General features: G+C 40.7%; 1 protein-coding gene across 5 annotated transcripts in view; it reads right to left on the bottom strand.

The window, feature by feature from the left end:
* Positions 1-26,906, bottom strand: part of LOC135904694 (death-associated protein kinase 1-like) — a 192,955-nt gene that overhangs the window by 7,403 nt on the left and 158,646 nt on the right. For all 5 annotated transcript variants that reach the window (XM_070534064.1, XM_065435624.1, XM_065435623.2 and 2 more), the window contains 15 exons: positions 26,622-26,819; positions 24,476-24,574; positions 22,963-23,061; positions 21,330-21,428; positions 18,965-19,063; positions 17,082-17,180; positions 16,129-16,206; positions 15,047-15,236; positions 12,290-12,534; positions 10,557-10,764; positions 8,775-9,058; positions 6,285-6,473; positions 4,311-4,493; positions 2,162-2,368; positions 709-881 (listed from right to left, as the gene is read on the bottom strand). In XM_070534064.1, coding sequence (XP_070390165.1) covers positions 709-881; positions 2,162-2,368; positions 4,311-4,493; positions 6,285-6,473; positions 8,775-9,058; positions 10,557-10,764; positions 12,290-12,534; positions 15,047-15,236; positions 16,129-16,206; positions 17,082-17,180; positions 18,965-19,063; positions 21,330-21,428; positions 22,963-23,061; positions 24,476-24,574; positions 26,622-26,819 — 2,450 coding nt within the window. The remainder of the gene's footprint in view (positions 1-708; positions 882-2,161; positions 2,369-4,310; positions 4,494-6,284; positions 6,474-8,774; positions 9,059-10,556; positions 10,765-12,289; positions 12,535-15,046; positions 15,237-16,128; positions 16,207-17,081; positions 17,181-18,964; positions 19,064-21,329; positions 21,429-22,962; positions 23,062-24,475; positions 24,575-26,621; positions 26,820-26,906) is intronic.

Raw genomic sequence — 26,906 nt, 5'->3', positions numbered from 1 at the left:
TCAGTGCTCTAGGTCAGTTAACAAATAGTCCTTCTGTATTACTTCCACTATGACAATCATAGTTTGTATTGGCTTCTATGTTATTCGTTTCTTTTTGGGAGAAAGGAGGAGATGCAGTTCTGCAAGATACATAAGGAGCATCAAAAATGGCAGCTCCACACAGCTCACATATTGTTTACGTGCACTGATTGTGCAGTTAGGTTAATGTACATAAAAATGGAGCTACACGCAGTGCACTGCGGCAATGTGGATGCTTAATTATCTGGTCAGGCATATACAACGCACACACAAGAAACAAAAGCTAATATTACAATCAGCAAGTTTAGAATGAGCCTTCATAGTAAAACCCTTTTTTATTATTTCATTTTCAATCCTATCACAATCAGTCAGAACTTAAGATCGTGCAAATGCACTCACTAGTGCATTATGTGTTAATAAGTGGTACACCTATGCAAACATCAGGAATGTGCACATTGTACAAAACCTGCAATAGCATTTTCGACAGCACACAGCAAAAAGCACATTCCTTTTCTTCCTGTGGTATACTATACTGCTCCTTGAAGACAACCTCTCTTGGCTAAAAAAAAAAATATTTTTAAAATTTGATGACATGATCCCTCCTTAGTGTTATTGTTGCTCTTTTTCCTCCTGCTCTAATGAAAAGTACTTGGCACTACATATATACAGCTGCATGATGGTGTTACTCACCAGCTTGAGGATGAGCCACGTGGACCACGCACTTTCACTTCCAAAGCACTGTCGTTATCAACTAGCGTGAGCATTCCCTCCAGTGCCCCACTGCAAAACTTGCTGCCCCGCAGCCATTGATACAGATCACTATCAGAATCTGCATGTTCCATAGATGCTCGTCGCAGCTGAACCTGCACAGAATTAGCCAACATTCCAATAAATGCCTCAAAATAGTACATACAGACATCAATGTTTCTTGCATGTTTACACACACAACCTGCCTCCAAGTTATGAGATTGAGGTTGTTATACAAACAAATCATAACAATTTTTAGTGCAAGACTGAACCTCTATAAAAAATGTTTCATCATCAGTTATCATAGCATTCACAGCTTTTCTGTGATGAACCATGGTGCAGCTTCGCAGCAATGCAAAACTCTGTTGTAGTAAAATTTTGCCTTCAGGTGTGGCTTCAAGGCAGTAATGCTTTTGTTGCCAGGAATACACACTTACAGCTAAAGCTGTCGTTATAGCTCACATACCCATGTTTTTGTTAAAAATACTATGTAGTGCCATCTTGTATTGTCTGTCTATCTCGAGAACAAACATGTGTACTATTTGTACACATGTTCATGTTCATTCAACACTGCATTGAACCCTACCGCTCTTCCTCACGTGAGAGCCCATGCCACTTTTTTTAGGCAATGTAAAGAATTTTTACCATGGTATTTCCAATGACTATGTAGTGACAAGCGGGATGTGCATTTTTCTGTGTAGCATGGTAACTTCTAGGCACCTGTGCCACAGGTTGACATTCAGCCTTGTTTCTAAGCCATTCTAACAGGTATATCAAGCTGTAGGAAAGGCAGAACAAAAAGGAAAGACACAAGGCAAGCATTCATCTTCTGTGCTTCTTTTTTATCCCCTGTCTTTTCTAGAGCATAATACTTGTTACCTGTGCCACCTTTCATTTGCAGCTTGCTATCTTTCATTCTTTCGCCCTTAGCATGCTTATGTTTGACCTATGCATTCCTCTTAATTCATACACGCCTTTGTGCAGTTTGTCTTCCAAATGGTGGTTTCTTTCTAATTACTTTGGTGGTGTGTGCAATATACACAGGCGGTGCATGCAATATACACAATGTAAGTTTTAAATAAATTAGTTGCAACGGCGTACATCAATTCTGAACAGCATCCAGAAACATTAAACAGCTTGCACAACATACTGGCTACCTTTTTCCAATAATATTTAGAAGAAATGTGGAAGCTATATCAGACTGATTACTAATGAGATGCTTTCCTTACGAATGAAAAGCCCTGTGCCTAAATTATACTCCTTTTGTACATGTAACAGCATAACTTGCAGACATGTGCTTCACAGCTCAAACACTAAATTGAATAAATATTTATCAGTTCTAAACTGCCCAAAAGCATATTAACGAGAAGAACAATACGAGACATATGACAGTTACCTGTATCCGCGTAAAGATTATGGCCAGGATGTGTGGAAAGTCGTCAAATGGGAGGACGTGCACCCCACAATATACGCCTTGAGTGTAACGTGGATCTGAAGGGTCCCACAGGCCTTCCAGTGTTTCAACCAAATTGTAACATGGAAATTCATACTCCACATCACCATCATTGTCACACTTGGTGCACATCTTGAGGTTTTCCAACACCTGGTCGTGATAAACAAAAACAAGCCAATACTGTGACTCAAGGAAAAAAAAAAATTTGTTGTATTTTCATGGGGCCTGACACTTGACATGTATAACAAAAACAAGCCAATACTCTGACTAAAGGAAAAGGAAATGAATGATATCGTCACGGGCCCAGATACTTGACATGTATGACTAGTGGCTTACTTATAAGAAATATAGACATTAGCTGCCATACAAAGCTTTCCTCCAAACAAAATCTCTTATCCACAGACAGACATCTGTATTACATTTACAAACACAAAGGAGGATACCGTAATCTAAATGCATTGCAGTCACTTCCAGTTGTCAGAGATGTGCAGAAATAGCATAGAGGGGCAAATGCCTTTGCAGAGGGGAACAGAGGGACTAACTCATCGTGAAGGATGGCTGCATGCAGAGCAGAGATGGAGCCCAGTTTTCACAATAGTGCAAGAACAATGACAATGAAGAAAAAAGTGAGGGGAAGCATGCTTCTTGTTACACAACTGCAGCTGACAAGAGCCTTTGTACAGTATGGCGCACTCTTACAGAGAACAGCTGAGTAGTATTCTGCCATCAACTACAGCTGAGATATCCCTTTCAGTGACAAATTATGATGACATGTCAAGGAATGTGCATGTTACATAATTTCCTTCCAAAGTGCTGCAGAATGCTTTGAAATAAAGTCGAGGTGGTAGAATGATCCCTCATGCCTTTTTTAGTGAGTCCTCATAATTACAAAATAATTAAATCTTGATTTGATGTACCGCCAGTTATCAGTCATGTTGAATTCTTTTCATAACAGGAATTGAATCACTGTTTGGAGCACATAGGCAACTTAATTATTAGCTACAGGCAAAACCGTTGAAACAAAAATTCATCCCTCATTATTGCTGATGAATTGCAATATATTAAACTTTTCGTCAAACACGGCCGTGCCTCATGTAAATTGGTCTTATGTAGCAATACTCTGCACATAGAAGTGACACGGAGCCAAACACTGTAAACGGAGGATTTAATTTAACTGCTACACTACTTATTGTTCATGATTTTTCTCTTGCCGCCATAGAAGATAACAGACAAAAGCAAGTTCTGCTGAAGCAATAAATAATGAATAAACATGCACACACAGACTCTACTTTCCTTCTTAATGGATTTCTGCCTAATACATCCTGTCAGTCACTTTTTCATGACATGGTGCAAGAAATGTAGTCGTAGTGCACTTATTATCCCCCTATAGGTGTCCCACTTAAGAATAGACCATACTGCATACCTATGCTTTGTTCCTGAGCACTCCATACTAGTACCTCATTAAACATGTGGCCAGTGGAGGTCAGTTTCTGGTTATGACAAAGCCTTGCAGACCTGCATATGGCTTATGAGATTTTGCATATCATCTATTCTATGCATCACGTTGCACTTCATTCATCTAAACCTCAACTAGTTCAACTACCTACACTTGCCTAAGCGTAGCTAGCATGAAAACAAATCCTTGCTGTCGAAGTTGCAAACAATGTTCACTACATTCTTACAGACTGGAGAATAGTAAAAAGCACTAGACGTTGTCGAGGTTCACTTTAGACATTAGTTTAGTTTCCGACTGGAAAAAATTGTATCTTTAACAAAAGATAGTGATTCTCAACACCTAAATGTATATTTAACAGGTCATAAGGTGACAAAATTGATTTTTTTTTCTTTTGTTCTCCCACTCAAAATCACTCGTTGGATTCTATCAGTTCCAGCAAAAAGTCTAACAAGAGCCTGTCCACAACAACGGAACCTTAATATGAGCCAAGTGAGTAATTGTACAGGAACCACAGATTTTATATTATCAGGCTCTGCGCAACGTCTTGTACAATTCCTCACACGCTCTTCCAATTTTCTGACTGACTTCACAGTGTGCTCTCGTTGTGCAGTAATTACGAAAGGAAGAGCAACACACCTGCAGCAGGTCTATGGCATCTGTGTCCGGGAAGGCAAACTGGAAATCCTCCACAGTGTAGCAACCTGTCACGCGTGCTTTCTCAAGGTGTTCCAGGGAAAGTAGCTCTCCAATGACAGAACTGCAGAGCCATTTAGGATTGAGCACCACCATGTCCTCCGTCTCAGATTTTGTGTACAGCACCTACCATGAGAAATGCACCACAGTGTAGAGAGAACATGGTTGATAGACACGCTGCCGCACATTAAGTAAACGGAAGAAGAAATTATGCTAAGTCAAGTTACATCAGTACATTAGCCCTCTCAAACAGCAACGGGCTCAGTTCTAACAAGAGCAGGGATTTCACAAGTCAAAAGCGTCGTCGAAACAGAAGGCAAGTTCTTTAAAGCTGCCTTATTTAATTCGGAGATTGTGGGAATGTCTGGCAGAGGCTAGTAAGTAGTTAATAATAATTAAAAAAGAAACAAACTGCATTTGAAGAAGAACAAAGTGTGACTAATTATATTTTGTAGCATTTCATGTAAAACAGCACCTAAATTTTTTATATCATTACTGAAATTTGTGATGACAGTTTGCAGGCAAGAGAAATTAAGGAAAAGAACTTTGGACTTCCATGCCTATTCGTTGCAGCCCACTTGAAAGATGCAAAGTTTTCCACGATACGCACAAGGATGCACAGCAATAACTACACTCCATCTCGCAAATCATTTGCAACATTGCTGAAGGTACGATGTGTACATAAATAATATTCTTGCACAGAGGAATATAGTTCCGGGCATAAATGTCTGTAAGTATGGACAGCTGGGCTAGTTGGTTATGATTAGCATTATGAAACATAGTTCCAGCGCACAATTGGACAAGGACGAGGAGAGAAAGACCGGCGTTCGTGTTGTCTTTCTCTCCTCGTCCTTGTCCAATTGTGCGCTGGAACTATGTTTCATAATGATAAATGTCTGGTTAATGGTGGAATTAGAGGGTTTTATCTTTGCTTAGTACATGATATGTTGACACAATACATGACCTGTTGGGACCTTTGTACATGCACGTGGTATACCGCGATTTATGGTGGTGGTGAGCAGACAACGCAACATGGATGAACACATCTCATGGGGTCTACGACCTTCCAATAGGTTAAGGAATCCTGTAGCTTCCACAGTGCTGCAAATGCCTTATGAGATGGAGTATAAGCAAGTGCTTTTTGTGAACTGCCCTTATGCACATGTCAAGATACCACTGCTTTTCACTTGGCAACTTCAGCTGGTATAAGGATTTTATGCAAAGCCACAATTAAAGCACCAGTGATGACTGGTATGGTGCTATCAGAAGCCTCAGCAGGAGTCTTTGATGTCCATGGCAGTCAGACAACTTGGCCCCGGCTACGTACGCAGAATGATCAACTGGGAAGTAGGGCTATATTAAAGGCAGCATCGCATGGTGCAGGTAGTGGAGAGTGTCTTGTGACATCCACACTAAAAGCTGCCACCAAGCGAAGAAAAATCTGTAAGTTGCAAATTCTGAAACAAGGCAAAGGCACTGCTTCCAGAAATATGTAAATCAAGTTATTACGATCCTTCCTACTCACAAACACGCAAACCACACCTGAAAACACCGACAGGGCAAGCGCAAACTGGCAATCTTCTGAACTAGTTGCATGTCTCCTACTAATACAAGGACTTTCCTTTCTATCTGTCCTTTATCCATGTCTGTGCTTGACTAAGCTCAATGACTGGTTGACGTACACCCACCGCAAGGATTCTGAACTGTGCAACTTGACGCTGGATGGATTGCCATTTGAAGTAGGCCAGCAGCCTGGGGTTCTCTAGCTTGTGGAATATTTCTTTCATAAAAATTATGTAGTAGCTTTAAGCTAAGTCTCACATAAGCCAAAAGCATCGACCTGTATTCTGGAGTGGCACTAATTGTGGCAAAGGCAGTTTCTCTGCTTCAGTTCTCTGCTTAAGAAGACAAACTCACCTCTCCCATCAGTTGGAGCTGGTGGATGAGCTCGCGCATGTGTTCCTCCCCTGCCAGAGGATTCACTTGTATGTGCACCATATCCATAAACTGTCGCCAGGTGAGCACCGGAAATGAGGGTGATGATTTTCTCCAGTTGGGAAGGTGCCCCACCATTGATTCCAGAAAGCCAGTGCTCTTAGGAAGGTTCTGCAGAAGAAGAAAAAAGAAAACAATTTAAGTGCTCGGCAACATCTAAATTCCTAGCTAATACAGTGAACTCCCATTAATTCAATGCTTGCAGCACTGCAAGATTTGGTCGAATCATCCAAGAGGTCAAATTAAGAAATGGCAGCAAAATTAATGAAGTTTAAATCTTTTTTGCTGCTGAAAGAAGTCTGTAAGGTCTTTTTGCTTCTGCTTCTTCATCTTGACAGGTGAATCATTCTAGCATGTGGCGAAGAGTGCAGACATGTTTAGATGCTGCATAAGCATTGGAAAAAGCAGTAATGATATCTGCTGAATTCCTTATGTTTTCAAGGCTTTAGTAGCAACCACGCACATAAGGGGGTGCCGGTGGGATCACTGGGAATTGAAAGAGCTGAAGCGGCATGGTTTCAAGTTCAATCTAAATGAGTTTTCCTTCTATAGCAATGTATGGTTTCTTGCCAGAACCTTTGAGAGCTGTTCCAATTAAGCAAGAAGGTAAATTACCCAAAGCCAACTTAATGGGAGTTGACCTATGCATTGAGTTGCAGGAGACATCACAAAAAGATGGTGCTTCCAACCAAGGACAGTTTACAGACTAGTTTGTGCTGTACTAAAGAGAAGCAAATAAAAAAATGACCTCAGAAAAAAAAAAGAGACATGCATAGCATGAGCAAGGCTTTCTTGTGTGACCAACAAAAGTACATACACACAAGAGAAATAATAAAGGCTGATAAACACGCCCTTCTATGTGTATGAGCCCACTAGCAACACACTTGTAAAAAATTTAATCATGTACAGAACGGTCCACTGTTAAAGGAAAAACTTTTGTGCAGAGCATGTCCAGATTTTCCTCTATCGCAAGAGTATAATCGCCTAAATTTGCAGCAGATAACTTGTGGTTGGTAGCTTTGACTCCTTTCAGCACATCTTAGCAGCGCACTGACATTATGCAATGACAAGTGCAAAGACAAGTGGTGCCCTAGCCACTTGCAGCGAGGGTGCCAGCAAAGTGAGAGCCGCATATTTGAGCATTCCCTTTAACATTGGACCACACTGTAGATGTAATGGACTATCTGTAGTCAGTTACAACTTCTGTTAGTTTTTGAACTAATTTTTCACTCTGTCGGTAACGCTCACTATAATTTAATTACTCTTTTCAGTAATCAATTATACATGCAACAATTCACTTTATTAACGAACCAAGCTATAGCAGGCATTGGAAACTTGAGCACTTAAATTTGGTGAGAACTACTGTAGAACGCCCACGGCTGCGCAATGCAGAAGCCTCGTGGGTGCACGTCTTCAGACAGGTAAACCTCAAGGCTCAGAATTTATCATTTTATCTTAACGTCCCATCAAGTTTTCCATGAAGAATTAAACTGGCACTGGTATAGCTCAATAGCAATAGCCACATAAGAAGTTGATGCCAGGAAATCATCTACGAATGATCTTTTTCAGCTTTCATTGTCCCTACCGGTAGTGCCTTCTCCAAGTTCCAGCAACTATGAAATGCTGCGCTCCATGAAGGTCTCAGTCACGAGCATTGTGGCATTGAGTAACCACAATCTTGAGCACACGGTGTTCCTACGTTACCGCACGACCCTTCCTTCCAGGACACATGTCGAGCACGTTTTCAGTATCACTAATGATGTGTTCAGAAGAAAACATAAGAAGGTAACTCACGAAAATTTCAAAAATAAATTGTTAACAAAGTTAAACAAAATGTGGATTGCTGCCGAGGACGCAGTGATCGAGCCAGGCCAGCTTGTTCTATTTAGTGTACTTGTGCAATGTTAATACTGATTCAGAGGAAAAAAGAAAACAAAAGTAATCATATAAGATTTTACTAATTGCTTACTATCTTTTGTGGGGCAGTAATTGGTCACTGTAATCAATTACATTTTTAATAAAGTAATTGTAACTGGTTACTTCTTTTCTTTAACATGTACAAGTCTGAACAGCACACACTGTTATAGCAATAACACATAGTTCCACCAATTCACTAATCTAAAGTGTAGTTTAAGAAAACATGACAAATATCCTGTGGGCTGAAACATGATTTGGAAAGGATGTTTTCCAAATAATGTACTTTATTATTCAGCAATACAAAGCACTGTCTTTGTATCCCATACGAAGAAGTAAATATAGGAACTTTGAATGTGATAAGCATATACATATTAATTCAAGCTACCTTCAACTTATAAGTAAAAATTCCCCATGTTGGTACACATGAAAATGCCTATAAATGCGAAAGAGTCAGCAACCATTGCCGCTAGGTTGGTAAAAGCTAAAGCAACTAACCTGCACGATTTTGGCTCTATTGTTGGAGAGGTACTGCTTGAGAGACTTCATACTCTGGGACCCAACAACATGGGCATCCACGACAAACACGGTTTCGTGCAGGTCAAAAACGTGCTGGAAGCGTTCCCGTGCAGCTGCCAAGATGATCTTGGCGTCAGCTTCAGCATTGTTCTGTTGTTGCAGCACATCACAGTTTTGGTTCCTGTTGATGTTGCTCGCACATACGTCTGCATGGGTGGCCACCAGTGCTACTCTAAGGGGAGAGGCACTTTTCCCTCCCATTCCTGCAAGCAGCAAGATTATGCAAAGTATTTATACAATGCACATGATTTTATGCAGTTCTTTAGTTTCGCATACTTCTGGCACAAAACACAAGTGCCACAGAACAGAATTGACAGAACAAGCAATTCCTGTATCTGCAGCTATCACGCATGATAGTTCAGCACATGCTCCATTAAACTACACTAAGTCAATTACGTGCAACCACACAGGTAAGAAAGCTCACTTTTCACACATTTCCCTCCGGTGCAGCCCATCTTACGATACATGCTGTGCACAAACATAAAAGTTATATCACTCAAAAAAAGAACAATGTTAACTGTTGACTTTTCTTTCTTGCCACAGTGAAAGGAAATTGAAAGAAAGGTGATCAGTATGAAATGATTCACCTTTGAACTCCCAAGACCCAGCTGTATAGTTGCTCTAGAAGACTGTACCACTAGTATTAAGCAAACCTATGCTCTACTCTTGTAGATAATGGCTAATTTTATACTCCTTGCTCAAAAACGACTCACACCTACAACATGCTCATGCAGTTATACAGCTTGCCTTCCTTTCAGCAGCATACACCTAGACAATTATATTACTTCAACAGCAGCAAACTGCTGTGGTGCAATAATCACTGTCGTCACCAAAGAAAGTTTGCTGTATTCATCTATCTGTCTTTTCTGGTGTGTTGTCGTGTAGTCGTTATAGCGCTGCCATCGTCGAGCTGCCTGCTGTCTTTACCGCCTTCTCATCCCCAACTTCAGCCTCACCATACATTGAAAAAAACAAAACTTTGACGACTACCACCACTGCAGATTGAACTCATGTCCCTGTGGTAATGTGCAGTGAGTAGCTGTGTGCCTTAAACACTAAGACAAATTTTACACTTGGTTTACACTTGGCAGTTCACCTAGGGCTTTGTGCACAATGCAGACCCTGAGAATGGAGGCCTCTAGGAATATATTTGAATAGCTGATGCATAATGCAGTCATTCACAGCACATCCTTCAGCCAATAAGGTGTTGCCACCGCCCCATCATTTTTATGCCTCTATTGTTTATGTCAGGCCATCACCATTATGAAATTGCTGTCACTGTCGTCATTGTCATACTGCAGTAATCATTGTCATGCTGCCAACATCACTCTGGTTTCTGTAGTTTTATTATCATAACTGAGTACAGCTGAGAAATGTTGGGCAATATTGAAGGGGCTTGCACAAAGTTGAGGATGTTGAGGAAAGTAACGGCTAAACTCCATTAATTTAACAATGTTCGAAAGGCATTGCAGGGCCCCCTTAATGTAAAACATTTGGTTGTAAACAAAAGAGACCATGATGGATGTGGCTTGACAAAAAATAAACAAAAGAATCAAAGAGACAAAAAGTCCCAAATACATTCTTAACCTAGTCATTTAACAGTGACAAGCTTACCCCATTCTCAAATTGGTTGAATGACAGACTGCAGTATTGGTCTGCCCTCTGGTGACATTTGTGTGAAAGTCAACGCATGCTGCTTACCCAAGGGTTCTACAGGTGGCGCCCTTGCTTGCAGGTAAGCTAGCCAGAAGGAGACCTGCCTGATCTGGGTGTGCACAGGCTCGGCAAGGCTGAACACAACTAAATGAAGGCAGTGGGCATTGCCTACGAAGTGGTCGTAAAGCATCAGGTATGGCTCACGTCCCGAGAACTCCCATATGCTTAGGTCACCAACACCAGACACGGTCACCTGCACATTAGAAAAACGAAATGAAAGCTACCATCAATCCTTCATGACACTGCAGCTTCAGCATGTCAACACAACTTACTGATAAAATTAAATTATCTTAACATTAATGACAAATTGAACAAATCCATTTATTCAGTTTCTTCAAATATTCAGCTATGGATGTATATGCGGTTGCTACGATTACTGAAGCACACTAAGCTGGACAAAGGGCCACATAGCTACTGTATACCATGCTCCATTTACTTATGGTGTTGCATATAGCCTAGTAGTACTTCTTTTCTTTTCTAAACAGTTCAACCAATCACCTTCAGTAGTACATGTCACATTCATGGCACAGGCTGAGCAAAGAGAAAGAATAATGCACAGAACAAGTCACCGAGTCAACATCCGACTTTATTTCCTTTCAATTATATGAGATCAGTGCAATACTCTGGGCACAGTAGAACTAGCGGAACAGCACAGTAGAGGTGGCGCCCTAGCACATTGAAAAACTAGTGCACGGTAATCGGCTTCATGGGTTACAGTACTACTTTCAAATATTGTCAGAGAAATTAACTTAGATCAGCAAGGAAAACAAACGACACTTGTACAGTGGCCAGAAAACAGCTTTTCTTTGTTTATCTGCCTGACAGCCAAATGTAGGCAGCACCAATTTTGATCTGCTGTCAACAAATAGTATTCAAAAAGCTTTTGCTGCACGCAGCCATCGAAGAGCTGTAGTCTAGGTTCTCGTGAACAAAAATAGAGCTGACAGTGCATTGTGAACGTAACTAACGGACTTGTGGGTACTCGGCTCACATAAGTTTTAGCTGAAGTACACAATATTCCGATGCCGCTACACATAATCTTGAGACCAGTTTTTAGGCACGTCAAATGTACTTTAAGACAGGGCTAGAAAGCCAATTAAACAGGTAATTTTAATGTGTTTGCAATGGAGACTGTTTTCATATCTCTTAAAAACCTCAGCACTTGTCATATTTACACAAATACAAAAGTCATAACAACCTAAATACAGGGTGATGCAACAGTAACAGAAAAAGTAAAAACTCAATAATAATTTGATAGTATAGGCGGAAACGGTCAGAAAGACATGAAATTTTTTTGTACCAAAACATTTCTTGCCTGAATAGCTACATTGGTCATGGACATGTAGGTAGCGCTGAAATGCTATGTGCCATGGTAAAATATAATGACACAACTAAAGTAACACACATTGGTGCAAATGTAACTATCCTTGCAAAAAATGTATTGGCAAAAAAAAAAAATGCCATGTATTTCTGTGCATTTCCCTCAACCGCATAGTCCTACCACCTATACTTTTCGAATTATTGAGCTTCCGCTTCTTCTGTCACCTTTCGATCACCTTCTACTATTGTATAATATTACAAAAAAGAATTTATATCAGTGCATGCATGCATGCAGCTACATAAGCATTCGTTAGGTTCATCCCTCAGAATGCATGCATGTCAACTTTTTTACAAGCTTCCTGCCACCGATTCCAAAAAATCTTGTTCCCCCTACAAACCTGCTGCACGTCAATGCCATGTGTGTAGTTGACATTTGTAGTCTCGGAAAACAGTGGCTGCGAGTTGCTCATCATATCCGTGCAGCTGGAGATGAGTAGAGCAGGAGGTGTGATCGCCTTCTTGTAGTCATTCATTTCACTGGCATCGTTGAGGTCGGCAGTTCTAATGTTGTTCTCACTGTCTGTGTCGATGGTGTACTCGTCCATTGCTGGCGTGCTGGATCGGCTGCTGTGGGGCCCCGACGCTGTACAAGAAAGCCAAATGGTTAGCATGTACTGTGCGCATAATTATAATGAGTTGCTGCTCACCCCTTTGACAGCAAGATTCACCAGAAAACAAGTGGTGAAAGAGCGTAAGAGGTGAAAGAGTTCACAATCCGAGCATTGAAATTACCAGCAGCAAAAGTGCTTGCCGAATGACAAACAAGTGGTGTGTGCTTAGCATACATTGTAGCAAATGTGTTTCTACAAAGCATGTATGCAGCTGTGTAACTTGATGCACAATCACATACGGTAGGTGTAGGAGCCCCTGTTAGGTGCTGATTGTCTTTCGCTCCTCTACCTTGAAAAGTGTCAAGAATAACTTGATAAATAAATTTCAGTTTCAAATAAAATGTTTTAATGTGGCCTCCAACCACTGCAAGGCATTAACTAACATACCCATTAACCATTGGCACAGTAGTGTCATATAGAGATTTGTGGTGGTGGGCGATCTCTCAGTACATTTCGTGAAATTTATACTTTGCAACAAAATGGGGCCTGCTGTGTCTTGAGAGCGGGCAATGATCATAGTAATATTATGACAGCCTTTGTCACAATTTTCAAAGCCACCGTGCACTTAGCAGACTTGTTGCTGAGCTTTGTATTCCAGCTCCAGTAAACGTTTATTGTTTGAAAACGCCAAAGAGCGAGAGGGACGACTCTACTTACTCTCTTGAAATTTAGAGTGCTAGAGCCCTGCAAAAACACTTGGCAATGCATTTTATCACGGCTGCAGATGGTGCCAGAGAACACGACGGACAAGCAACGAGACTGATATAACAAATATTGTGCCAACAATATCAGAATTCATATATTCGACTTCACTCCAACCGATTTAACTTGGTTTCATTGAAATCTGCCTATTAGTGTGCATGTTTTTGTTCAAACAAAGTATGTTGCTTTTATCTCATTATATATTACAAATCATTGAATAAAGTGAACAAGGAACAATCATGCAGCACTACTTTAGCATACTCAAAAACACACCAGCCACGTCTACGCCCAAGACCACCAGTTTCTTCCAAAAGACACAATATGTGGCAACATGCATCAGTGGAAGACAGGACATTAACAAAGCTAAACAGTAAAATATACTTCACAAACCATTAACCTAGTTATTGGGCATAAAGTATAAGGAAACAGTTATTAAAAGCTGCAGAACTGGAAAGCAACTTGCAATCAGCTGCATTCGTGTATAGATTCTGTTTATTCATTGGCATTTTGACTATTCTGCCTCATTATTTCACACAAATAAGTTATATTCCCACCTTTACAAAACTTTTATACTTCCTCTACAAATGCTACATGGGATTATTTTGCCATCAGTTAATCTCTTGCGGATGTACCTCCAATGAAGAATTTTGGCACAAGCTGCCACTGATGTGCCCAGAACTTGCTAAACAAGGGCTATAAATAATGATCGTGGTGACTGTCACAATGCACACCCCCTACATAAACTTAATGTGGATATAATTGGATTTAGTGTTAAAAACAAGCAAGATGGGAACTGTTTCATTACATGTATATACTAACAAACATCCCTACACACTAGCCATTATGCATTATGCGCAGTCAGCTGAAATCGATCTATCTTTAGAGTATAAATCTGTCTCAGTTTACATGAATTATTTTAGGAAACATGCAATGGTTGTGGAACAGCTACATAAGCATTTGTTAGGTTCATTTTTTGGAGTGCGGCGCCATATGCAGTGCCTATTCAAATGTGCTGCAGTGCTTTGTGTGTGGCCCCACAACTGATGAAAATGCACTGTGACTTGGAACTAAGCACAGCACTGTGTAATTATCCTGTTTTAAACTTTGCCATCACTGATTTTTAAGTTCTCATTATTGCCCCAGTACCTTCAGTATGTTTGTATCTGTGTATGTAGTTTCTATTGAGTTCCACATACATGCACAGCAAAAGTACAATGGTTTGGCCTGGATTGCTAGCATGTTGAGGAGTATTTCATTTGCTAATACTGTTGTCTTCAATCATCCAATGTCTACGTTCAAAGACCAATTACAGCCTCTTAGCTCTCTTGGAATATACATTACAGAACTTTTTCTCTTCACTATTTTCTCTTTTTCTTCTGTGACCTTTTCACATCTTGAGTGAAAAGAAATAGTCATCACAGCTCAAAATTATGATCTCTACTTTTCTATTTGAATTTCAAATTGAAGAATAGGCACAGAGAAACATAGTTTGCCCAAACTGGCTGTTTCAACAACTAGATAACTGTCATCACAACAATGTGGATTGACAGTTTTCACTGTCATGTAAACTGCAGGGCTGTGCCACTGTTAAGGCAAACATGTTATTCATATTAGCATGATCTATTGTCAGGTGTTCGCAATATATGTTACTGTAACCAAGAGCAACCATAGCTTCAATGGTATAATCCGAAGAAAGCTAGGACTTGGAAAGTGGAGTCAAACTTGTTGATGTTGCAGCAACGCAGCAGATCAGGCAAGCTTCAAAGCAACTGAAGCACTTACTTGATTTTGGCTTTGGTGATGTAGGAGACGTCTTGGAGCGCCGAAACCAGCTGCTGAAGTATCCACACTTCAGTGACTCCACCATTGTAGTTTTTCCCACACCGCTGTGGCCGAGCACCTTGAGTTTTATTCGAGACAGTGGCTGAGTCCCCGGTATCATTTGAGCAATGTACTCTTCCTTCAGTTGCTCCTAAAAGGAAACGAGAGTGGGAATGAACGTCACACAACACTACTAAAATAAATGCGCAGCAAATATACCTTTGCAGAGGTATGCCAGTCCAAGCAACTCGCACATCAAAGACAGTGAAACTGTATGAGAGAGTTTTCGCACCCCCTGCACGCCCTAGGAGACTGTTAAATTGAACGCAACATGTGCCAAAAGCACGATCTGACCACGGTATTAATTTTGACCACTCTGGATTCTTTAACGTGAACTTCGATATGATCCAAGTACATGAGCATTGTTGCATTTCGGCACCACTGAAATGCTGCCACCGCGGTCAGTATCGAACTTGCAACTTCGATCTCAGCAGTGTAATGCCACAGCCTTTTATCGGTCTGTTTCATCACTGCACCAGATCTACCCAGGACTTTGCAAGTGTTTTGCTATATCCGAGCTTTGTACAGACGCTTCCCATATTTTTCTTTGAAATCATTCTTGAAAAAGTGCATTGGTAAAATCAGATATTATAACTAACCTTAGCCAAGACACCCAGAAGCAATATCCACAAAATACTTGCTTATTTGGACCCCTCCTAGCTGACCTCCAACGTGAAGCCGTTAAAATGCGGCGCGAGAAACAAAAATGACGGATAACTGGCTAAAATAAACTGCACAAGGAAGTCATTGTGTATCCAAGTGAGGTGTACACAAAGTAACTTTTATTATTTGAGAGCTAATGATAATTGCTTTCCAAAGCTAATTCAGGGCTCTCACACAGGCTGCATTGCTGACTGTTCTTCGATTGACATTTGACACCGATCACGCAGCTGCATGCTGACCTTTCCTTGTCGCCGTGCAACAAGTGTTGCATAACTCTTCCTAACAGCTTTGCTGTAGAAGGCACACTATTTATCACTTACATTCCTAAGTCGATTCAGCAGGTCACCTATAGAACTGTGGCCTTGAGCAAGGGCAGTGATTTCTGCTGGTATTCCATCCTGTGAACACAAGTTGAAACGTTGTAGCACAACGTGTTGACTGCCAAGACTAGGAGTTTGAAATAACATCGCACATGCCCTTTTCCTGCAGTGTGCTATGTGCAGCTAAAGAATACAAAAACATTTCAATAGCCTTTGTTTTCTCAGAGGTGCAATATAACTCAACCATGTGTGCGTTCTGGCTAGTTGGTGGTGATCCGTGGTTACCTTTCGTACAGTAAGTGCAGGAATGCAATGGAAACACAAGATACATTTATTACGGATAGAGCAGTGCACTTCTATGAATACTTTGCCGTGTTTACCTAAGTTTAGCATATGGCTCAGCTGTAACATATATACAGTTGGGAACAAAAGTTTACAGGGCACAGGTTCCTTGACAAATACTGATTTCTACACTGTAAAGGCATGACACTTCTAACATAATGCATCAATCTGTAGGTCACAAAAGCTGGCTTTGTAGGAATCAACGTTTTCACAAATCACCGTGTCCCGTCAACTTTTGTGACCTACAGTATACATTTATGCGGTCAGGTATAGTTGCACACATGCATCCTTAATTTTGTTTGCACTATACTAGTGCTTATGGTGCTCTTTTATGTTTACTTTCGGAAAAGTGTATATTGGCATTAAATACCAGTAATACAAATTGCCAGGTGACTATCAATGATGCAGCGCTGTAAGGGCACTGATTATTCACAAGACAGCAGTGATGTTTTAGCACTGAATAAATTGTAACGCAAGTTTGTGAATCTATATTCTAAAACGAATCATGAAACAGCCACTCCGGACCTGCACAGGAGCAATAATTCAAGACGTTAGCAATGCATACGATTCAAATGTGCCAGTCCATTTTCATCTTCACAAGGTGAACATACCCGGTTCTTTTGATCAACATTGCAGCCAGCAAGGCACAGACAGCGCACAATCTCTGTGTGGCCATTCTTTGCAGCCAGGTGTAGAGGATACAACCCAGCCTGGAAGAGGAATGTAGACTGAAATCAGTAAGCAACACTTCCACCAACATACTCCCGCACCAACGTACTCTCCTTCTATAACATTATAGGAGCTGTAATGCTATAGATATATTTGAATCCATGTGAATGATAATTATATATCAATGTGCAACTTGTGCTTGGACTTATTATTATCTTTTGCACAATGTAAGAGGGGAAACGTGAGCCCAGCAACTTATATTCTTTAACCTTGAATTCTAGCTGTGGTTTTCTAACTTTGAATTTTTCAAAACAAATGCCAAAACAAATTCTGCTGACCCTGCTTCGATTTCTGGTCCGCAGTATCTCATAAATAAGTAAATAAAAATAAAATTATAACATAGAACGACTAAGATGGGGCTTGTGGATGAAGATATTTGATTGAAACCAAGTTTTTCTGATATACTACACCTACAAAATTCGCGAATGATTCATAATGCTCATGTAAAAATAAATATATTACATGGTGTTTCAGACGTTATGGGAACCTAAGTTAATGTCAAGCATTTGCCACGCATTGCATGCGATGAAATATTTTAACATTTCCTTCTGTGTGTACTTCACCTCAGCTGTTTCAGGACTCAATACAACTTCTTTAGAAGCAGAGTAAAGCACACACTATAAGCATCTTTTCTTATACAGCACAATCGTGGCATGACCTCATCAACATCATTTCTAGTAAAATATGTAACAGTTTGTCAAACACAATTCACGACACATCAGCACAATGAGGATGAGAAATCACCCTGCACACACACATGGGGCTGAACTAGAACATCCTTTAAAACTTCTTTCTGGGCGCTTACTGAATTGATTGTCTGTTAGTATCTCTTGTGTTTTTCTAGTTTTTTGTTTTCCGTTTCTGTTGATTGCCGGCACATTCGTTCATTGATGAGTAAAGTCATTTTTCCCAATCGTATCACTCCCTTCCACTTCACCTCTGCCTTTCACCTTATATAAGGTGTTCGTCTTCCGCCAATAAAATTTAGGTGACAGTACAGCGCTTGTGTCTCGTCCTTGTTCCTTTGCGGTAGCATGTGTTTGCGCTGTCATAATTTTCAAATCTAGAATATCATCTACTTTGTAAGAGAGAGGATGACGGATGGAATGCTTGACACCACTCTTAAGCACCAACCTACAGTTGGTTTTTCAGGCATGGCATGGAAGCATCTGATTGAGGGGAAGCCTAACGCCAGCTGGAGTGTAGGAAGAACAAACGTTAGCACGCACAATGCACTGTTGGAGATGAGGAACTTCTGCTTAATTCAAGACTATTTCCTTGTTGAATCCTTTAGGCACTTTGTTACTTTACTTTTACTTTAACTCTCACAAAATATCTTATTATTCCTTTTTCATGTACTCGACTAATTCTTTTTTTCTACTGTTATCCGATTCTTAGCTAATCCTTCACAGTAGGTATGATCTATATGTAGAGAAAAACCAACCAGCCAACTAGATGCAACACCTACTGGGTGTCGCGTCTGGGCTTAACTGAGCCAATCCCAAAGAGGACCCATGCCACATAGCGTCTCAAAGCGCTAGCTGCGATGAATGAAGTACCAGTAAGGTTGCTATTTTATTCAGCTGTGCACGCATCTGTGGCCTAACTGACAGAGCATCGAGCTGCCACCCTGGTGGACCCGTGTCAGACATATAATTCTTTTTATCCTTATTGAGGATGCAATTGCAGCTACCCAGCTGGATTTACAGAGCAACCCAGAAGTTGATCCTAATAATGCTTTGCATTAAAAGGAAAGCTATCGTACCTTGTTTGGCACGTCAACTTTACATCCAAAGGCACACAGTGTCTGGGCTACAGACAGCAGGCCATCACGGGCAGCCACATGGATTGCAGTCTCTCCGTGCTGTAAAAAGACGAGAGGTGGCAGCCATGTATAATGTGGCACGAAAGTACCCAGCAAGTGAAAAGAAAGCAATGACAGCACTAAGATATATCCTGTGAGACACTGGGAAAGAGGCTGCATACTGCTATGTGCGCCCTCTGCCAATATGAATGAAAATACTGAATTTGTGTTCAAAGCTGATAATTTTACTAGTGCATGCTTGTAACGAGGAAAAGTTCGTGAGTGGAATTCTTAAACACGAGATCAACATAACAAATAGCAGTAAGTGAGGTTCTGCCTCGCACATTTACGAGAATCGCTGTTTGAACACGGATGAAGTGTTCATTTTCATATTGACAGGGTGTACACATGTGTTCTATGTGCGTCTCTTCAAAGAGCACTGTCACCCAACGAAGCCGACAATAAATGGACCCTTGCTAAAGCCATCAGCTACATTGGTCAGCGCTGTAAATGCTCTTGTAAACATACCTTGTAAAAAGCCTTATTGAGTATAATTACTGCTTCATTCATGTAACATTTTGTCTCTATTGTCATCGTGAAATGGTTTAACATCTGTAGTTCAAAACAGCATCAATTATAGCGCTACCAATAATAACATGACTGATGAAAAGGAGTTTTGCAGTGACAGAGAGTGAGGCTTAATCTCCTTTGCTCTCAAAAGTAGGGTTGCAGTTTTTTGGTTATGTTACAAGTAAGCTTCATAAACTTTGTTCCAGTCGTTATTTCTTTGGAAATTTGGTCTTGCAGCTTGGCTCATCTGCCTTTATTTTTATTGCCAGAATGCAGACAAATGTATATAACTGATCTGATAACATGTTCTTACATTTAGTTCATTCCTACCTCACTAAAAAAGTGTGGCATTCTCCTCCGCCTACATCTCTATGTGGCAGTTCTCACAATTACATCAAAGGCTGAAAGATTGAGAATTACAAAAGTTGTAACTGTAATTAAGAAAAGGTGGAGCTCTCAGCCTCTTCCTTCACCATGATGGACAAAAAGTGAGAGAGGCATAAAGGAGAGATGCCTCCACCTGCACCACTAATATATCACAGGTGTGAAGAGAAAGTAGAATATAATATTAAAGGTGAGGGGAGGTACCTATATTGCACCATGATGGATAATGAAACCACCTTAGTTCACTTCTTTAAAAAAATTAAATTAGGGGGTACGTATTACATGCCAAAACCACAATCTGATTATAAGGCATGCCGAAGCGGGGGACTCCGGAAATTTGGACCCCCTGGGGTCCTTTAATGTGCACCTTAATCTAAGCACATGGGTGTTTTTACATTTCGCCCCCATTGAAATGCGGCTGCCAGGGCCAGGATTCGATCCTGTGACTCATGCTTAGCAGCCTAACACCACTTCTTAAACACTTATAACTGCAACCTTAGCATGCTGTGACTGATCTGACATGGTACGTGGAGCCGAGAGTCAGTTCAAAGGAAGATTGGAAGCTTCTGCAAAAACAAGATTGCTTGATCCTTTCTTGCCATCACAAAACACTCTGCTTGCTTCTACAACACCTACTTTTTTTTTCTGCCAACAGCGCATAAAGCAACAAGAACTAGAAATACAGTAAACCCTCGCTGCAATGGAGTTATTGGAACAGGAAATCGACCTTATTGTCAGTGGTACTTTATCAAAATAGGAGGAGCTATAAAAGTGTGATATAAACATGGGACATACAATCGAACAGCATGGGAGCTCGTTAATTGTACTACATTAAAATAAAGCTGTACTCAATAGTGGCAACATGACAGTGGTAAAAATCTGCTGATGAATGTCTCCTGGATATCACCACATGATGCAGTTCGTTCCATACAGCTTCCACTAAATGGTGGCATTACCTTCGAAGCGATCTCTGCCTGGGCAGCGTCAAGCTTCAAGCATTCCACTCCATCTAAACAAATGCAAATGGTCATCCGTATGCTGCACAGAGCATTCTGGTGTGGATTCCCCACTTTGCACTTCATACTAAGTGGAGCCCTGTATTATTGTACAACTGCACTTCAATTAATACTATCCAAATGGATGCAGTCCTCTTGGAACAACAAAATACTTCGAATAAAAGTTTCAAAAAAATTGATTTCATTATAACAAGCGTATTGTGTACATTTAAAATACGATACTATAGGGACACTAGTGGAGGTCACGCAAGATTCAAAGCAAAATGAGCCAAAAGCCAAGCATCTTGAAAATGTCATCACCTATAGTTCACCAATTGTTCAAGGGGTGTGAGAATGACCAAACTAGGCTTACTTACATTGTCAACAACATCAGTTTGGCAGCCATTGTGAAGGAGGAGCAGAGCTACAGAGACATGGTGCCTCCTCAAAGCCAAGTGAAGGGCTGTGCAACCATGCTGCAAAATGGAAAAAAACGAAAGTGAGCACAGTGAGCAGGCAGTAATGTCAGCATTGCATTTGAGCTTGGAATGCTTAAAGGCACAGTCAACGAGGTCTTAGACTGAGCCAGGTTAGTGTCTCATTCAAGTCTTCCTCACGAATTGTCAATCTCCCAAAAAATGAAATTAGGAATATCTGTACTATTGACTGGGATTCAGACTTGTGAGTCACGTACTAGATGACCCAAGACAGGCACTTGTTTATAGTGAGTTGGCATCTCAACAATGCCGCAGTGTCCAAACATCATGAATGCACAAAGCATTTCATACAGTTAAGGCAATTAAATAATGAACAGTACGTTAAAAATGTTGCACTAGAAAACTGTAAAGTAATTATAATATCATCTTTAGCAAATCCATGCATAACATCAAGCCTTATAAAGCTGCACAATATTCAAAAGGAATTTCAATTGCCTTAAGTCATGATGGGCAAAGGGCCAAAGTGTACGTACAATGCCAGCACCGTATTCTTGTGAGACAACTAGAGTTGGCTGAGAAGCACCTCAAGGGAGCTCTGCAACACTTATTCAAAACTGAGAACCCACTGGACTGAGTGCGATGCCTTTCCATGAATATATAAGAGCAGAAATTTTCGGAAAAGTACTAATAATAACAAGGAATATATAAAGAGTATAATTTTTACTTTTTCCATTCATCCTCAACACAATGTTTCCTCACAGGTGGGGCCGTGCAGATAGCAACATGTGCTGCATATTGCTCCTTTCTTACTGCATGCTTATGGATTTACACTTATGGTACAATTATGGGGCAGTACACTTATGGTAATCCTTCAATATGTTGGCACGTGACTAAGGGGCTGCAGAGCTCCTGGTTCTGAACAAAGGTATGGCTTCCCCATTTACTAGAACGTCACAGTGCGTACATGCGTGCTTGAGCTTCACTCAGGAGCAACTCACGTGTATCAAACATTGCCCAGTGGCTGGCATCTATGATGTCATAAACTGGACATAACAGGGGAGGCCTCGAAAAAACAGTCCTGAGAGGTAGAGTGATCTTTTATGCAATATTGTGGGCTCCCTGCTGTGTGTAGTGGAGTAATATTAGCTCGCATGCCTATGGCAGTGTTGTTGAAGAAGTGATAGTAAAATAACATAGTGAGCTATGCGTACAGCTTTCAACGTGCAGTATACTACATGCCAGACGCAGTAAGTATACATCTGCACAACTCAAGCTTGCAGGTGCACGATATATGCAGATGCATCACCAGCTGCAGATGAAAAGGCTGCACATGAGTACATGCATCGGGAAAAGAAAACCAGACAGTGCATAACACCCACTTGGGGTCAGTAAGGTACATGTACAAACATACTAAAAAGATTTTGCACCAAAACAACACACACAAGAAAGACGACGACACCACGGGTGCTCGTGGTGTCGTCGTCTTTCTTGTGTGTGTTGTTTTGGCGCAAGATCTTTTTAGTATGCAAGATCACCAACTAGCCCAGCAGTTAACTCTTCTACATGTACAAACCTTATCTAAAAGGTCGGGGTCAGCGCCAGCTTCAAGGAGGCAACGAACACTTTCAAGGTGACCTCTTGCTGATGCTGTGTGGATTGGAGTTTCGCCTTCCTGTTTCAAAATAATGCAAGTTTTCCTTCAACTAAGGTCCACATAACAATAAAAGCAAGTAGCTGGAGAAAATGAGTGGTGGTAATTTTTTTTTTTTTATGCAGTAAACAACAGATCTTGAAAACCACTGACACATTGTTAATGATACGCAGACACAACTGTAATGTATCACCTTAAGGTGGCAACGCCATTAAATTTCGACCTCCTACCAAATCAACTCGTCCTGCATTTGACCATCCTATATTACTTGAATGTTTACATTGTAGGTTTGACAATAAGTTAAGGTGAACACTACGGCACACACAAAGATGAGAATGAAGAAGGGTAAAATTGGTACATGCACTGACAATAAGTAAACTGTAAACCTTACAGAGACACTAAAGAGAAATATATTGATATAAGCTGGAGCAAAAAATTACAAATTCTGGTTTACCATAGCCGTCAGCTTTAACGTGAGTGGGAGCTTGGTAACCCAGCGAAGATGCAAAAGCAATGTCCCCGCAGGTTGAAACACCCCTGTGAAGCTCCTGTGCTGCAGCCTCCCATGATGCCACGGATTTCGACAGCGATTGTGCAGGGCTAGTTAACCGTTTACAGTTGAACCTCGTTATAATTATGTTGCATAAAACATGACAATACCTCCATAATATGCATCATTATAAGCATGCATCATTATAAGCATGCCCCATGTGGATATCTGCAAAAAGTATATATACTATGTATTTACTGTTATGTCGAGGTTTGACTGTATTCACAAACAAAGATTACAACTGCATTCTAAAGAAACCATAAACTCAACCCAACAACTCTTGACAATTTTTTTCAACGCAAGAATGGCCAAAATATGTGAAAATACAGTTTAAAATTTGTGATGGAACAATGGTGTGTTGCTGTTGGTGTTGAAGTGCAGAAATTGGAGAATTTTCGACCATTGTTACATCTGCTAGTGCTCAATCACATTGCATCAAATGCAAGCAAGCAAAGCCTTGAAGGAATATATATCTGGGCAGTCTAAACATATTTGGTGTTGCTCCTTGGTGTCCCTTTAGAAGTTTGCAATTTACATTCTAGACATGACAAAAGCATGCACTATCAATGGTTTTTGTACAGCACTCTAGAGCCAAATGCAGCAGCAACATTTCAATGTTGATAACACTGCTCATACAAGGTACATTTCGAGAAATTTTTCTTGCGAAGGATAGATGAGAACATGACCCCGCCCCCTCCAAAATAAAGATCTGCCTGCTTCTTTTATAAAACATTTTGCAAGCGCCTTTAAGGTATCTGCATTCGTAGCATTTGTTCACTTCCCAGATAGGGCACACACCACAAAGCACACTGCCATGCACAAAACATAAAGCAGCAACAAAAATTGCTCAAATCAAAATTAAAGAAATCAACCATGATATCGAACCTTGTTCCGAAGGTGTGTGTGGGCCCCTGCTTCACACAGAACATGCATAATTGTTGGAAACCCATGCCATGCTGCAATATGCAATGCCGTGTCTCCATGCTGTGGCAAGACAAAATGTGTGAAAATAATCAACAATGTTCTGTGCAGCGGAAAACAGTGCAATGTGTCCTGCAAGGCGTAATGCACACAAATGTAATCATTCAACTTTGAATTTATCAGCTCAATCAACAAATCAAGAACAGCTGCAATTTAACATTTCACAAAAGCTGAACAACCTGAAGTTAACTCAATTGTGTGACGCCAGACACTGAAAATACTAAATTGAATAAATCAGCCAATGAACACTGGGCAAAATTAATTTTTCCATACATTGCTGCAAAACGGGGCTGCATAGTTTTAAGAGAAAGAGACAATGGGGGAAGACAAAACATGAATGAAAAAATGCTTCAACTCGTTTATTTCATGAAGAAGCGTGCGGGAAGTAGATGCATGGGCACAAAAAAAAATGCCTTTGCACAGAATACCATGCACACATCATGAAAAAAAAAAGGACACTGAAACAATGAAATACAAATTCTTGTACACAAAACATGAAATTACAGACGCATAGACTAACACTTGCACACGACTTCCACTTGCGGAAGCAACTGCACTCAAGTTGACCTGCTCCAGATTTTGCTGGCAACCCAGTGCAGAGACTTGCCTATTCGTAAGAGCTATCAGAGGGGAGTCTTATGCAGTGGCCATGCCTTCCTAATAACCTACTGTATGGATCTCAAATGTTTTGCCTTATCCTGTCGTTGCTGCACGCCACGCCTGCTGTGTTTGTTAAGTTTGGGGTACATTATCATGTTGAGCAACAAAGAGCGAGGTTTCCTTCAGCGGCTGCCACGTGCTTGAACGAATTATTGTGCCCCTCAAGTCTTTCGTTGCAGCACTTGCCTGTCTAGCATCTGTGTGCGGCTCTACAGGACTGCAGCATATTATGAGGAACTCCTGCCTACCTCACGTTCGACAAACTTCTTTATGCATATTTATTTATTGAATGCTCGTGGATCACAAAAAGCACAGTAATGTAGTGCTTTCACAACCTTCTGGTCGGATGATAAGTCCCACTGATGATGTGGAATGATCTGTTCCGACAGAGTCAAACCCAAGTCAGACTTTGAGGAGGGTGGACGAGTTCAATTTCTTGCAAAAAAAAAAAAGCTGCAGTGAGCTCTACTCAAAACAAGATCCTTTGCCAGAGCCCATCGAGACGCATGCTGTGAGAAGGTTTTTATGGCAGGATACCTGTTGCCGGTGGTGTATCAGGGTGCTAATCAACAATGTCGAAACCAGCATTCACACCTTTAGAAAACAGTATGATAATGAGCATATGAGCTCCTATGCCTTACTCAATATCAGAGCTGAGGACGAAATAGCTGCTGGTGACACTTCTGAACAAATAAGAAAATAAGAAGCCAGAAATTCTGCCATGGTGTGGCCGCTTCAGTGAAGTTTAGTGCGAATCTTTGACCATTTAGAGCCTAGAATGTAGCTAAGTCACCATGGTCAGCAATAAATGTACCAAACCTGGCTATATTTTTACCTAATTAAAGCTTTCAATCGCTTTCAAGTTACAGATTTACTAAATTAAACATTTCATTTCAATCAGTCACTCTTTCATTTCATTCAGCAGATCTCATTCACATCATTCACTGCGTACAAAGCACTAATTTATTTATCAAAACTCTGGTTGCGATGATGCATTCCATTATCACCTGACTAGCTCTGTCATATTTGACGTACATTGATTGATTGATTGATTGATTGACAATGTTACTTTCCTGAAAGTTCCAGGGGAAGCAAGAACTAAAGGCACACACGCCTAATGAAGGTTCCCACTCCGCATACATTTCAGGCAATGGTTTTCAGATAATAGTAATTGAAATTCTGTTTTACTCAAACAGGCATTAAAAAATGAAAATAAAAAATAAAAAGAAATGACCACCTGACCTAACAATACCGCGTATACAAAAAAATTTCAGCATGAACAATTAATATGCACTGGTAGCATAATTAAGGCAGTTCGTACAGAAATCATCACAGACACAGTTCGATAAAAATGAAGCATTGTTAAAACGAGGACAGGATTACCGCTTACCTCATCAGCCACGTTGATATTGGCACCAAAGGAGCAAAGAAGCTTGACTGCTGGGTGGTGACCATAGCGGGCGGCGACATGCAGGGCCGTCTCCCCGGACTTGTTCTGGCAGTCAACTGAGACTCCATTCTCCCATAGGTACTGGATCACGTCCGTGTGGCCTTGCCGAGCTGCCCAGTACATGGCACTGTCCCCATGCTGGCAAGAGTCAAGGGAAAGGTGTCAGATAGAACACTATGCTAGTAGCAATCTAAACAACACAGAAGATCACAGGAAGGTGGCAGC

Source organism: Dermacentor albipictus, chromosome 2 (genome assembly GCF_038994185.2).
Source record: "Dermacentor albipictus isolate Rhodes 1998 colony chromosome 2, USDA_Dalb.pri_finalv2, whole genome shotgun sequence".
Taxonomy (NCBI): Eukaryota; Metazoa; Arthropoda; class Arachnida; order Ixodida; family Ixodidae; genus Dermacentor; species Dermacentor albipictus.
The sequence above is the reverse complement of the archived record's forward strand: the minus strand, read 5'-3'. Positions and strand labels throughout refer to the sequence as shown.